The 16,369-nt window shown below is 37.0% G+C and overlaps 1 protein-coding gene across 1 annotated transcript in view; it reads right to left on the bottom strand.

Annotated features, from left to right (window-relative positions):
- LOC113657805 (contactin-associated protein-like 2) overlaps positions 1 to 16,369 on the bottom strand; it is a 214,651-nt gene that overhangs the window by 47,898 nt on the left and 150,384 nt on the right. Inside the window, exon 14 of the mRNA XM_027169891.2 lies at positions 1 to 124. This exon is cut by the window's left edge and continues 33 nt beyond it. Coding sequence (XP_027025692.2) covers positions 1 to 124 — 124 coding nt within the window. The remainder of the gene's footprint in view (positions 125 to 16,369) is intronic.

Raw genomic sequence — 16,369 nt, 5'->3', positions numbered from 1 at the left:
TATTTTGGGTCTGTGCAATTACGTTCAATTCCACAGGCACATTTCTTGATTCCTGGTGCAGATCCACCCCAGTAGAAGTGCTTTTCGTTACCTTTGCCAACCCACCATGTATACGCACTGCCCTCTGTAAAAGAAAAGAAAACACACACACTTAAATCTCAACCACATCTGGTAAATTAGATGAGATATGAATGTAAGTAAATGACAACATTATGATGCTGCATTAAACAAATCACTAACTAAGCAGAATTTACAGTGACTTTTCAGGGAAGGTCACAGACTGATAACAGACTGAGCTGGCATATTGTTTTTCATGGACTTAAGATTAAACTTGTTTTTAACAGCAACAAATAATTAAAATTCCTGGCAGTGGATTCAGACTTCTTGTCCCTGCTACTGTAAATAGATTCAAGATTGAATCTGAAGTTAAAAAGTGAGCTGTACTCATTAGTGGTCTGCTTTGTCATTAGAAAATTGGGTTTGTTTCCAAATGATGCCACAACCAAGGAAATAAATTTGTCCATGCTGTCTGGGTGGGGTAGCGGAGTCACTATCATGCCAAATATCGAGCCAATTGTGGGTGTCTGTGAGCAAATGTATGCAGAAGGATGTAAGGCAGTTTCACAGATTTTTGTGACTCAACATGGGCATTAGTTCAAAAACATATGGTTGGCTGACTGCTCAGAAGAAGCACACATTAGCCTTCACCGTCCCTGGTTCGTAGCTGATGTATAGTATGATAGGAGTTGTTTAGGTTCGACTGACCAAGTAGCCTGATTTTCAGAGCATTATCTTACAGTACACTGCTCTCCTGATTGCACAGTCTTTTCAGTTTTAGAGACAGGTAATGCAGCACATAAAGGACCAGTGACCTTTAATTCTACCACAGATAATATGGATCCATTCTGCATTTATTACAGGCACATTAATACTACTCAGACCAGGTGATAAAGAGAGCAAACATGTTCTACAGACAGCTCAAAGCCTCTGAATATAAAGACTGAACAAATAAGAAGGATTGTCCTCTGTTTTTAAAGAGAAAAAATATATATAATAATAATTATTATATTATTTATAAGGGAGGTCAGAAAAAAAGCTTTCTCATATCTGACCTGTGGGTCACAATTTGATGGTCCCAGCAAAATACACATTACTAGAGCAGCTCAATTTCAACAATACAAACAGGGTCGTGAGTAAACAAAAGCATTCATCCTTTCATCAGGAGTTTGTGACTTTGAATCCTGATGACACCACATCCATCCAGTTGATTAAAATAGGAAGAATCCTCATCTTATATGAATCATATAGGATGATTACCTTTATTCCTGCAACTGCTAAAACACAACAATAACAACATCTTCTACTACTACTGATAGTCATCATCATCATCATCATCATCATCATCATCATCATCATCATCTATTAGATAGATAGATAGATAGATAGATAGATAGATAGATAGATAGATAGATAGATAGATAAATATTATAATTATCTATTTTTTATCTACTTTTTTATAGAATGTTCGTTTAAAATAAATCTAACCTTCAACTGTTTAATGTCTCTTTTATTAGACTTTTAATTGAAAAAACATGTAAAAGTATATAAAAATGGCAATTCACAAATGTTAATGGAGCAAGTCAATGCTCATGTTAATTTAAGCAGGTATTTAATAATAAAATTTACTTCAAAAAAGGAGTTAAATTATCAATGCATTATCAGATTATTAATGCTCTTCTGCTCAAAGCATCTTATTTAGTAACTAAATTGAGTTATTTAGTAACTACTGTATGCTGAAACTAATAGAAAAGTTATGTAATTATACTCATCTGGTTTGAATCTGGACATCGCCAGTTTAAGGGGTTAAGACCACAGAGTTCATTTTCTTGCAATAAAAGTTAATAGAACACTGAATAATTAGTTATATAACACAGTCTGAATGAATAGTTTGATGAAGAATCTGCTTTTAATTTCCCTATAACTAAATGCAAACAACACCTTGTCTAAACTTCAATCCCACACGGCCATCCTTAGTCGTATTAACGTTAGGGCTTCTGCCCACAGACTTTCTCTGACCTCCACAGATCCTGATCCACTCAATGAACCATTGCATGGGTTGTGATAATCACTCCAGGCAATTCAATGCATTCCACATTTATACAGCCACATTTCCCATAATTGAAACAATTCCACGCTTGAAAATGAGAATTAACTGTCTAGTGTTAATTGTCTTTCCTACTAAAAAGGACACAGCGGATTTGCTTCTGCCTGTTTTGTATTCTATGGTCACTGAATTGTGTCCCAGCATATTTCACGACACAGTCATTGTTCTTCAGACTCACTCCCACTCTAACCTGAAGGGCATCATACACAAATAACAGGATGGACTGTTACTGCAGGCCATCAGAATCTGAGTGCCTGGCAGAAAATATGGAAATATAAAATATGAGAAATAAAAAGAACGATGCTATGTCTGTCTGTTCTGCCTGTCAACAGAACAAGCCTCTAAAAGCCGTGGAAATTGTAGTAAATATGAAGAAGGGATAAAAGACAGAGTGATAGATAGGGTTTGTGATTATAAAGAATCAGACATGCTGACTAAGCAGTTCTAAAAAAAGAAAGAAAGAAAGACTACGTGTGAAAGGTAATCACCCTACGGCAATGATGGCAGCTATGACAGACTCAGAGCGAGTGTGTAAACTTCTGCCTCCAAGCCACATTTGCTGAAAAGAAAAAGTCATTTTTTCCTTTTTTCCATCTTTCCCTTAATTTTTCCCTCAGTGATTAATTTTAAAGCATATTACTCAGGACTTCCCTCTACATTAACTAATGCACTTTATTAACACTATTCATGCTCTTTATGATGATGCAAGAAGTAGTCAGCAGATTTGATATTAGGCATATGGCTATTCTTCTTAAAATCAAAATGTTCAGAAATATTATATTTTATTTTATTATTATTTTTAATAAAATAAAATGTACTTGAATTTGAAACGTATTTTGCTGATTTGGTTTGAAAAGGCAAAACATCCGAAATATTTATTATCACTTATGATTATTAACAAACATGTCTTTTAGCTTTTTTTTTTTGAGCTGATTGGAAATTAAACAAACTTTTTGAAATATTACCATAAAGAAGAATTAATTAAGAATGCTTTAATGCCCTTCTTCAGTCCCCTGGTGGTCTGGAAGCTGGATCATAACCACAGCTTGAGTTTGATTCCCAGGCAGGAAACTAACCCAGCCACTGATGGGTTAACTATTAGTGCTGGTTCCAAGCCTAGATAAAATGGGAGTGTTGCGTGAGGAAGGGTATCTGGTGTAAAACCTGTGCCAAATCCAATATGTGGACCCGATGATCCACTGTGCCAATCCTGAACAGGCTAGCAGCTGAAGGACAACAACACCTTTAATGATCATTCATTTAATTTCATTTAGTTTATTAAGGTGAATCCACTAATCATTTTCATAATCCATAATCCAAACAGTTATATTTGTAGATTGTTTGTCTGGTCTTGAGGGATAAATTCTAAATTTGGTTATTTTAGACATTTAGTTCATGAGCGATCAAAGAGGAAACAGTGAATACTAATATAAAAACAACTACAGTCCTTTAAAAGTACCCGTTTTCTATCAACAACATCATAAAAAATGGTCAATTTATTCAGTACACTCATCAGACAAATAAATTTTTACAAAAGATTGTTGTCCAGCTCCGCATTGAAATAGCAAATGAAAACACTGCAGTAACTTCAGGACTTATATATAAAGATATATCTTATATCTTATATCTATAGGCTACATACACACTTCAAACCTTTCCAGACCACTTCAAAGCACAATGTTGATGCTTCTGGCATGCTTCACCATTTATACAGGTTTATCTCAACCATGGCACTTGGGCATGGATCAAAATAACCAGTGTTGTGAGATGGTTTTGGTTCACTTCCAAATAAACACTAGCCATGTTTGCTTGCAGCGGGAAAGTGATTTAATCCTAAACTGACCCAACTACAGCATAACTGACCCAATGAATCATAATGTGCAGAAATACAAATAAATAAATAAATAAATAAATAAATAAATAAATAAATAAATAGAAGAAAAAAAATGCTAGATGTGATGCACAAAATATTTAAAGATAGTTATTTATATTATTATGTAATAATTTATTTAGCATTGTCTCCATGTTATATTCCACTGCTGTACTTATGGCCAATATGTGAAAAGTTTTCTGAGCACATTTAAGCTGTGCGTTCCTCTGCCAATGATTTCTGCCTTTTGGTTCATTATTAAATGACGTGTCGTACTCTGGATCTGATTCAAAAAATGACTAATAGGTGTGAAAGTGCCCTAAGTGTTTCTGAACAGTTTGAGATTTTAATGAAATGAGGCAGCACCGGACACATCATCCACATGAGTTTTTTTCTCTGTTCATCAACTTATTACAGCCAAACATCAGATGATTCAAAAGAGAGGCTCTTATAACATTCTGAGAACCTCAAGAAAGCTTAAGTTTACATCAAAGGAGGGAGGAAAAGAGCGAGGCAAAGAGCATGCAGGAAGCCTCAGATCACAAGTGAAACAGAGTAAGTGACTGAAGAAAATATTAAGGCTATTTTCTGCTAAAACTTCCTTTCATTTAGACTCTGACTGCTGCATGTCCTTTGGCCAAAAATTGACCCTGCCGCAGGGCCTTGAGTTCATGTTAAATCTTTCAGGTCATATTAACCACAAATGGTTTATTCATGCAGTTGAAATACAAAGAAGGATAAGTAAAGACAAAGGAAGATAATAATGGTATAATTTATTGTAAATGTTTTAAATTTTGCTGGCTTGGGGATTTTCTTGTGACCCTGTGCAGGATATGCAATACAGAAAATGTGTTTATAGATGTTTTCAATGTGTTTATTATGCTGAATGTTCCAAAGAGAGGCAGAAAACTAATGCTGGCAAAAGTCAAAAGATTCGACATGTGACATATTATTATTCCCATTAAACTCATTTTATATATATATATATATATATATATATATATATATATATATATATATATATATATATATATATATATATATATATATAGAGAGAGAGAGAGAGAGAGAGAGAACATACTTCAACTACTCTTTAAATTTAAATCTCAATAGCCATCCTTCACCTCAGCACATTGACACAGAAAATGCACACCTAGCTCACCCTATAGAAACTGTGTCTGTTCCCCGAGCAGTCTATTTACAAAAAGTATATTTACTTCTCGTGTATTTACAAAAAGTAAATACACGAGAAGTTCTCGAAATAATCTTACTGTAATTAGACCAGAAAAATGCCAAAGAAACAAACAAAAACAGTTCTTAAGGTTTGTACTTCTGAACATTAGATCTCTTGTACCCAAAGCACTTATTGTAAATGAAATGATATTAGATAATAGCCTTACTGCACTCTGCCTCACCGAAACTTGGATTAAACCAAATGAATACATTTATTCATACAATGAACACAACTCATCGACGTAACCACACATTAGATTTAATAATATCACACAGAATAGAAGTCACTGATATAGATATCATACCTCAAAGTGATGACATCACAGACCATTACCTCATAATGTACAGACTACCTATAGAACAGACTAACTGTGTCTCACCACGTTATCGACTCGGTAGAACCATTATTCCGACCACCAAAGACAGATTCACAAATAACCTGCCTGATCTGTCTGGACTTCTTACTGTACCCTCAAACTCAAACGACCTAGATGCAATGACTAACAGCATAGACGCTATATTTACTAGCACATTAGACACTGTTGCCCCAGTCAGATTACAGAAGGTTCTACAAACAGGCTCTAAAAGCTGCTAGGGCTGAGCACCTGAGCAAACTCATAGAAAATAACCAGAACAATCCCAGGTTTTTATCTAGCACAGTGGCTAGTTTAACAAAAAATCAGAAATCTGAACACACTATTCCATCACATTTCAGTAGTGAGGACTTTATAAGATTCTTCACTGATAAAATCGAAAGTACAGTATCAGGAATAAAATAGGTGACGCTCAACATATGAGAGCAACCAGTGACACAATCTCACCTAAGGCTTTACACAGCTTTACAAGTACAGGACAGGAAGAGTTAGATAAACTTATTACTACAGCTAAATCAACAACATGTTCACTAGACCCCATCCCAACTAAACTACTGAAGTGTTACATAAAGCTGGTGAGCCTCTTCTTAATATCATTAACTCCTCATTATCTTTAGCTTACGTCCCGAAGTCTTTTAAGTTGGCAGTTATTAGGCCACTCATCAAAAAACCTAACTTAGATCCAAATGAAGTATCAAATTACAGACCTATCTCACACCTTCCGTTTATGTCTAAAATACTTGAAAAAGTTGTGTCTGTTCAACTGAGCTCCTTCTTACAGGAGAGCAATATCCTTGAAGAGTTTCAGTCAGGTTTCAGGCCCCATCATAGCACAGAAACTGCACTTATTAAAGTTACAAACGACTTGTTCTTAGCTTCAGACCAAGACTGTATGTCACTATTAGTTCTACTTGACCTTAGTGCTGCATTCGACACTATAGATCACAACATTCTTCTAGATCGCTTACAATATTACACAGGTATTCATGGTCAGGCTTTAAGCTGGTTTAGATCCTACCTGTCTGACCGATACCATTTTGTAGAATTAAATGGTGAATCCTCCAGTTTACTACCAGTTAATTATGGGGTCCCTCAAGGATCAGTTCTAGGACCTCTGCTTTTCTCTATATACATGCTTCCATTAGGGAACATTATTAGAAGACATGGGATTAGTTTCCATTGTTATGCTGATGACACACAGTTATATATCTCATCAAAACCAGATGAAATAGCCACAGTGTCCAAATTAACTCAGTGCCTTAGAGAGATAAAAGACTGGATGAGCTGCAACTTTCTATTGTTAAACTCCGATAAGACAGAAATACTACTCATAGGTCCAAAAACCAATGCACATAGACTCTCACAACTTAACTCCCATTTAGAGGGATGTACTGTTCCTAGTAGCTCGACAGTGAAAGACCTCGGTGTTATATTAGACAGTAACTTGTCTTTTAAAAATCATATCGCCCATACTACCAAAACAGCCTTCTTCCACCTTAGAAACATTGCCAAGCTGAGAAACATCCTGTCTGTATCTGATGCTGAGAAGCTAGTTCATGCGTTCATGACCTCTAGACTGGACTATTGTAATGCATTACTAGGTGGTTGTCCTGCATCTTTAATAAATAGTCTACAGTTAGTCCAAAATGCAGCTGCCAGAGTTGTCACTAGGACAAGAAAGTATGACCATATAACCCCAATTTTATCATCTCTACACTGGCTACCTGTTAAGTTTAGAATTGACTACAAACTGCTGCTACTTACGTACAAGGCTCTTAATGGTTTAGCTCCCATGTATCTACTGTAACTAGTCTTCTAACACGTTACAATCTTTCAGGCTCTCTGAGATCACAAAACTCAGGACTTCTGCTAGTTCCCAGAATATCTAAGGCTACTAAAGGTGGTAGAGCGTTTTCTTATTTAGCTCCCAAACTTTGGAATAGTCTTCCTGATAGTGTTCGGGGCTCGGACACACTTTCCCAGTTTAAACGTAGATTAAAAACTCATCTCTTTAGTCAGGCGTACACATAATACATCCCATAATATCATGCACCAGTACACCAGACCAGCACATTTTTATGAACAGCAGATATGTTAATCCCTTTCTACTGCTTCTCTCTTTGTACCTATCCCGAGGCATCCAGACACTGTACCAGCTCCCAACGTCCTCTGTGGGATGAAGCCTTTGGACGTCCACTGACCCGAGGCCGACTCTAAGAATCCTGAGACATCTCCAGTTAGTCTCTGTGGTACTGAGGAGATCAGAAGTCCTTGAACCTTACACCGATACAACATTTAACTGACTGTATATTACAATCACAACCCCAGTGTCACCCATATGAGGATGGGTTCCCCCTTGAGTCCGGTTCCTCTCAAGGTTTCTTCCTTTACCAATTTAAGGGAGTTTTTCCTTGCCGCTGCTGCCTGAGTCACCTCAGACTTGCTCATTGGGGAATAAATACATACACACTGTGAACTATATACAACTAATAATAATCTAGAATTTTTATTCTGTTAATTCTTATTTCTTTTATTATTCGTTAATTCCTTTATCATTAATTATGTTTACCTTCTGCTCTGTGTTTATGCTCTGTAAAGCTGCTTTGAGACAATGTCTATTGTAAAAAGCGCTATACAAATAAACTTGAATTGAATTGAATTGAATTAAATGACTAAAAAAAGGTCCTTTCATTAATGATGCTGACTTTGGTTAGAAATGTCTAAAAATAAATAATCTTTAGTAATATCACTTATGGTCATGGTGAAAAGTCGCTATTAACTTTCAATTAGTTTCTGAACTATTACAGTAAAGAAGAATGAATTAAGTATATGTTAATGATCTACTTCGTTTAATCTCATTTAATTGTAAAAGTTTATACCACAAAAAAATGAAAGCTTTTAAGACTATTAAATGTGAATACCAACTGGAATCCAATTACAGAAAACATATCTTTGTATATACTGTATCTATAAAGTGGCCTTTGATTTTCTTAGATTTTTTTTCTGATATTTTTCCTCCTAGAATCCTATGTTTTATCGTCCTACATTGAATCCTTTACAGTTTCTCTGGAGTGTTAAATTGAGGAATGCTTTGGTGCACTAGAGAGCATTTTTCTAATGCTGATGATATACAATAAATGATGAAAGAACTAAACTAAAAAAGAACTGCTGCCAAGTACAAGATACAACTGCAGGTTATCTCAAAAAAGGCGTCTTTCTAGGACACTTCTCTGGGTGTAAAAATGTTTTGAGGACATCAGCGGCGGTAAAGAGAAATGAATGAAAGCATTTGGCAGAGAGAGGAGCTGAATGTATTGTTGAATTTTTGCAAAGCAAAGAAAACTTTTTTTGTAAACTGATTTTTTTCAGCTGCTTCTAACAACAATGAGCAATCAAACAACTTGAGGAACTCGAAGAAATGTGTGTAAGCTTGTGGGATTTGGACCAATAACAAACCAGGAATTCTGCTTCCACACACTGTCCTCAAACAACATCATCTTGCTCGGTGAAAGGATGTCTATTTATGTCAAAAAAGGACATCTATTTGTGCATACTTAATGTAGAGACGATGTGTGCAAGCTGAGAGCGTTACGTGAAGATAAAACCACCTTTCCAAGCTGACAGGATCGCATACAATCTGCAGCCTTGTTTTTGCTATCACATACAATTGACCATTGCTGTAGGCAGTGCCATTAAAATTTTACAATTTCCACTTTGACACACCCGCACATCGTCTCCGCATGAAGTATGCTGATGGGATGGGAGTGTACTCCTGAAGCACCATGAACTGCTCCTAATCCAAAAGCACAACTGTGTACACCCGGATGGATATAATCACTCACGCTGGAGGACAATAATCTCAATAAGCAGCTCCAGCTGTCCATGTGGGTGAAACTGAATAAACTTATGGCACCCCTGGGAAAATGCCAGAGACAATTAATGTGCATTTTATTTGCGCTATCCTACATTAACTGCTTATTTCTCATCAACGGACCGCCATCCAGCCTCTGAGCAACCAAACTTTTGTTACATTCAGACCTGCAGTGACCACTATCACTTTACAGCACATAATAATCTGTGAATCCTCTCTGCCAAAAAGCCATCAATAATAAACGATCAAAATTCCCCTTGAAAATCGAGGCCTGCTAAGACTTAACAATAATACTTCATGCTGATATTCCAAGTGAAAAAAGCTGCTAATCATCTTGTGAGGCAGGAATTATCATGAAGCCAATTAATTATGATAATGCCGATAACCTGAATCTAAAACGAATCACTGTTTTTTTCTGTGCTCATAAGATGTGTAGCACAAAATCATTAATTAAACTGTTCAGCAAACAGCCCGATGAAATGTGTGTCAGAAGTAGATGTTTATAAAAAGGATTTGCACTAATAACAGAGTTCACATTTTTGTGCCTTTCAAAAGACATGCAGGTCATTGCATTAAGTTCTGAATTACCCCAATACCTGATGCCAATGCAGAAGGGTTTAATTAACCAGACAGTTGGCAATACAACGATATAAAAGTAAAGACAATCCAGCATAGCAATAACAAAGAGGAATAAGAACAGGGGAAAACAATCAAAAGTTAGCAAAGTCGTAGCAAAGTAAAAAAAAACAAAACATTCAAAACTAATGGAACACAAACAGTAATAACCACAGACATGTAAAAACATTGATCCAAATCATAGTAACAAACTGTCCATGGTTAAGTAGGATAAACAGGATAATCAAAGGTGGAGCAGAATCAATAAACCAAAACAACAAGCTAAAAATCAAAACCGGGAAGAATCACTAGTAATAAAAAGACTAAGTAACCACTTCACAGGACAGAGCAAACCTGTCACGAAGAAGAAATAAAAAGACAGAGTATATATAGAGTGAGTGAGAAACCAACTAAATGTGGAACAGGTGTGTGTGACTAAAACGTCTGGAGATTGCAAGTGTGGGAGTGCTCATGGCAGCAGGGCATTTGAGTCCATGGTGGCCATGTTTGATGACTGCGAATTAGCATGAGCTGCGGCATTATCTTCTGCGATGCTCATCCTTGGAAGAGGGGAAAGGGAATTTTGAGTTTTGAAATCAGTACGAATTTGGGGAAAAATGTATTGCAAAATGATGGCAATTTTACATAAATATAAAGCAAAAGATTTTTTATGCAAGTTTAGACTATTCAAAATAAGCTATTACACAAAATGACATGAATTACATCAAATTAATTAACATAGCTTTCACATAAATTAAACTCACTTGCCCTCTAGTAGGTGCACTATAATTCTGTTAAAAGTGTGCCATGTGTAAAGTAAACTCTACCTGCTTACCAACTACAAATGCTTTACATGTGTTTTTATTCTGTAAGGAGTAAAATGGTTTGTTTATGCGTGAAATGTTTTCGAGGTGTGTCGTCAACAGTCACGGCTACCTCACCGAAATATATTGTTCGTAATGGCACACATAAATGGAAGAGACCATTAAGGGCCTGGAAGATTATTAAACTCACTCTCACTCACTCACTCATTTTCTACCGCTTATCCGAACTACCTCGGGTCACGGGGAGCCTGTGCCTATCTCAGGCGTCATCGGGCATCAAGGCAGGATACACCCTGGATGGAGTATTATTAAACTCAATAAATTCTTATTTTTTTCTAATCTTGTAGTAACCATCTGGTTGTATCTTATCCTTGGATAATTATGTCAACACATAGTACAGGTGTTTCCTTTAACTGTACTATGATATATACACTGTTGGTCTGAAAACACAAATGAAAATGCTTCTAGTTTGCATTTTATGATTGATTACAAAATATATTATTGACAACACGACTAAAAAAATAATATTTTTACATTTATATTTACATGAATTTCTGAAAGAGAGTGTGCACAAGAGCTGGCACAGACTCTACAGGACTCTACATTAAAGTGTCAGCTGAACACATTGCTACAATAGAAGAGATTAGACATGAGAAAAATCTGACCTTTTATACAAAGCAGTTAACAAGATCAATATCACACCTTGGCTTGCATTTCAATAGGGACCTAGAAATCTGTGCCAAATCTTGATGGCTAAATATTTAACATTGCGAATTGAATTTGTTCATTCATTCATTCATTTTCTACCGCTTTATCCGAACTACCTCGGGTCACGGGGAGCCTGTGCCTATCTCAGGCGTCATCGGGCATCAAGGCAGGATACGCCCTGGACGGAGTGCCAACCCATCACAAGGCACACACACACTCTCATTCACTCACACAATCACACACTACGGACAATTTTTCCAGAGATGCCAATCAACCTACCATGCATGTCTTTGGACCGGGGGAGGAAACCGGAGTACCCGGAGGAAACCCCCGAGGCACGGGGAGAACATGCAAACTCCGCACACACAAGGCGGAGGCGGGAATCGAACCCCGACCCTGGAGGTGTGAGGCGAATGTGCTACCCACTAAGCCACCGTGCCCCCCTTGAATTTGTTTATTTATTTAATTAAAAACAAACAAACAAACAAATAAACAAACAAACAAATAAATAAATAATGTAAAAGGTTTAAAAATCCTCAGATTCAGATCCTCAGGTCTTAGATTTTTGGACCTCAAATTATATATACAACAATAATAGTGTATAATCTATAAATGTATATTACTATGTAAAATGAACCTTAAGGGTGAATATGCCTGCACTGAATAACTGAATATCCCTTCCATTGTGCATTTATGCTTCATGCCTAGCAAACCCAGTATAGGTTGTAGATTCTCTGCGATTTAAAAGAGCTATTCAAGATACTACTCCTGCACAAAGGTGCTAACAAAATCAGGAACGAATAAAATAGACTGAGAGGTACTATAGGGTGATTAGTAAACAAAGTGCATGTGAGTGTGAACAGTAAACTTGTAAAACTGAATAGTTTGTCTGAAAGGGGTGCATGGTAGTCATCAGGGAATACTAGGAGATGGATTTTCTGGAGGACATGACAATTTCCCATGCATGATTTATGAATAACCTAATCTCTTTTCAGACAGGAGACAAATGAACTCTGCTATATTCTTATTAGCACCTTCTTATATTTCATTATCATATTTTTTTAAAGTCCACCACCACTGGAATAATTTCTCTGTGCATACTTGACACTAGTGATGAGTGTGAAATCCTGAAATCTTTTTTTCTACATTAATGAGTTGCTTTAAAAATTCATAAGATAGAATGGCACATCTTCATTCAAAAGAGTTTTTTTTTTCAAAAATGCAAGAGTTTCCATCTTCTTTGTAGTGTAGTATTAAAGACCGTGCACTCCTAGACTACAGCAGAATTGAGAAGCCTCAAGCTCTCATTAAACGCTTTTACAGAAATCAATGCTGTGACTCGAAGGTGCACCTGTGTGTGCATCGTCCATGAATAAACTATGGCATCATTAGTAATTATAAAACAAATGGTTTGTATGGAACTTCTGAATTGCTATCATCAGAGGAACATGTCCTTTACAGGTCCATCACATGTCAACAAACAGGATTCTTCTGAGTTGCCTGTAAAAGTAACTCAAAAAAATTGAGAAGAAAAGTGTTCAGGGACTATGATAGGCTTAGAATGACATCAGCTGTAAAAAGCAACAGGAAGTGACAGAGTGGAAAAATTGTCCTTTAGCATTATATCTGTTTAGGGCTGCAGGGGCCTTGATGTCCACCTGAATGTATTTCTACAAAAAAAAACTGGAACGTACAAGTTTCCCGTCTCAGTGGGATAAAACACAGGACATCTTTGAGAAAAAGCCACAAGCATCTGCCAACATGAAACATGGCTGAGCGCTCTGAAAAGGCAGGTCTTTATTGTGATGAAGTGAGCAGCCCCGTTTTCATGAACCCCCATTTTTTCATCCAGCACACTTTTTTGGAGCTTTAGTCTCATCCACAATTTTATTACAATTCATAAAATGTCCTCTGACAAATAAAATATCTCCCTAGATGTAATGTCAGTGACTAAAAGCTGCTAACCTGTGAATTTCTGGATACAATCAATGATCAGCTGGTGGAATTACTGTTTTGTATCCACTTATCAATGTAAGATTGTACAATAAACATTGCTCTTGCATAGTAAATAATGGAGCGTAGCAAGCTAGCTAGCATAAAAATAGCAACATGTGCATAGAAACGGCGATGTCTAATAACGATTCTAGATGGGAGACAAATATCTGTCAACGGCTGGACAATGAAATGGTATTTTCGCATTTACAGAAAGTTGTAGTGACAAAGCAAATCGAGACAATTCATTTTCAATGACAGCTGATGACTTCTAACGACATGAGCGACAGCAACCGTTGGCAACTGGATGTGGGTGCGTGACCATAATGTGACACGACCATAATGTAAATATGGAATATGGGAGTGAAGACAGAGCGTAGGTGATCCGTGGCAAGGAGCACACACTGATTCTCTGTATATGCATGCATGAATGTTATATACAAACGCCACACAATTTCCCTCCAGAATGTTTCATGTTAGCAGCAAGACAACTGATTTGTTGTCACGAAGAATGCTAGTTGTGCCACCCATGTTATTACTATGGCAACCAGTAGTAGGAATGCAAAAACACAAACACACCAAAAGATAAACATGTAGACCTCTTTATTTGTGATTTCTAATAATTTATGTATTTCAAGTCAAATGATCTACTGGCTGTGCTCATCCTGTGATCCACTCACTCTCACTCACTCATTTTCTACTGCTTATCCGAACTACCTCGGGTCACGGGGAGCCTGTGCCTATCTCAGGCGTCATCGGGCATCAAGGCAGGATACACCCTGGACGGAGTGCCAACCCATCACAGGGCACACACACACACACTCTCAATCACTCACACACGAGCAATTTTCCAGAGATGCCAATCAACCTACCATGCATGTCTTTGGACCGGGGAGGAAACCAGAGTACCCGGAGGAAACCCCGAGGCACGGGGAGAACATGCAAACTCCACACACACAAGGTGGAGGAGGAATGCTGTGATCCAAGCACATTTAATCCCAGGCTGGAGATGTCTCTGTCTTCAGTAGTCTGTGAAATACTCAAACTTGCTTGTCTGGCACCAACAAGATCAAAATCACTGTGATCACATGTTTCTCCATTCTGATATTTGTTTAGTTTTAGTCAGCGCAGTAGCTGGAGCAACAAACTGGTAACATCTGCGAAATAGTGAGCATGTGCAATGTATATGAACTATTCCACCTAGCACCGAGAGCCTTGTACTGTGTGTTTCGATGTGGTGCTGATTCAGATCAGGATCCTGAACAGCTTCACCACAGATGTAACAAACAGGTGAAAATAAGCTTCAGTGCTACTTTATATTAATTTTGTTCCTGTTGAGTGTTTGGCAAATGCCTTTTGGCAAATGCCTTTATCCAGAGAAATGTACATTTATCTCATTTATACAGCAGAACACTTGAGGGTTAATGGGCCTTGCTCAGGGGCCCAGGAGTGGCAGCTTGCAATTTAACAGAATTAATCTTCTTACCTAAATAATTGTGTAAGTAATAAAAAACCCGCAAGAAGCCTCCCTCCCCTTCCTCACAGTAGTTTGACCCCCTGCCTGCTTTCCCAGTTCATCTCACCTACTCTGCACACACGAGTCAGGTGTGTGGCTGCGGCTCAATTAATGTTCCACTCCATTAAGTAGGGGAATTTTATTTACTTTAAATAAAGCGATTCTCTTTAATGTAGTTGATGTAGACTCATTCATAAATTAGTTACGGCAAAAATGCTGATTACCGATGTAATTTTCCATGAATCTGCTATATTAGCGATTAAAATCTTACTTATCTGGTTAAAGTTAGCTTGTTTACTTGTTTACTTGATTGTTGCATAGTGCACTGTAAATAACACGCCAAAGCCATTTCCCATGCATTGTTTTATTTGGGACGACTTGGCATAATGTTAACTTAACATTAACGACCACAATTAGCATATTGTTTAGCATATTTACTAAATGAGCACTGTGCTACGTCCGAACTGACCTCAGTGTATTTTTTTGTACAATCAAATTCTGTTCTTAAGTGTCTTAATTTTAAATAAAATTTTAAACCTTTTTTAATTCCTTGTTTTTATTGTTGTGATTATTTTTTTATGATAGTTTTTCTTTCTTTATGTAAAGCACTTTGAATTACCATTGTGTATGAAATTTGCTACAGTATAACTAAACCTGCCTTGCAGTGTCATAGACTAGATAAAATGACAGAGAAAAGGAAAATTTCAACCTGAGAAAAACTTTGAAAATAACCATAATGACGCAGTCTCCATGCTACAATAATAATGATAAAAGCAAAGTTTTTCACTGTGGGGACATATTTTTATAAGTACAATTTGACTATTATTTGTGTCCCCCTTCAAAAATTGCTCATGAGAAATTTTATATTTACCCCCCCCCCCCACTGTTAAATGAAATTTACACCCATGCCTAGTGGTTAAGGTGTTGGGCTACCAATCGGAAGGTTGTGAGTTCGATGTCCACCAAGCTGCCACTGCTGGGCCCCTGAGCAAGGCCCTTAACGCTCAATTGCTCAGTTATATAAAAATGTATGTCGCTCTGGATAAGGGCGTCTGCTAAATGCTGTAAATGTAAATGTTAACCTTCCAATTTCCAGTCTAACACTGTAACCACTGAGCTACTACTCATATTATGGATGATTTGTGAGCAAGATGACTAATGTACTTTTGTCTTTGTCTTATTGTATTATTGTTTTGTGATGT

Source organism: Tachysurus fulvidraco, chromosome 25, assembly GCF_022655615.1.
Source record: "Tachysurus fulvidraco isolate hzauxx_2018 chromosome 25, HZAU_PFXX_2.0, whole genome shotgun sequence".
In the NCBI taxonomy this organism is placed as follows: Eukaryota; Metazoa; Chordata; class Actinopteri; order Siluriformes; family Bagridae; genus Tachysurus; species Tachysurus fulvidraco.
The sequence above is the reverse complement of the archived record's forward strand: the minus strand, read 5'-3'. Positions and strand labels throughout refer to the sequence as shown.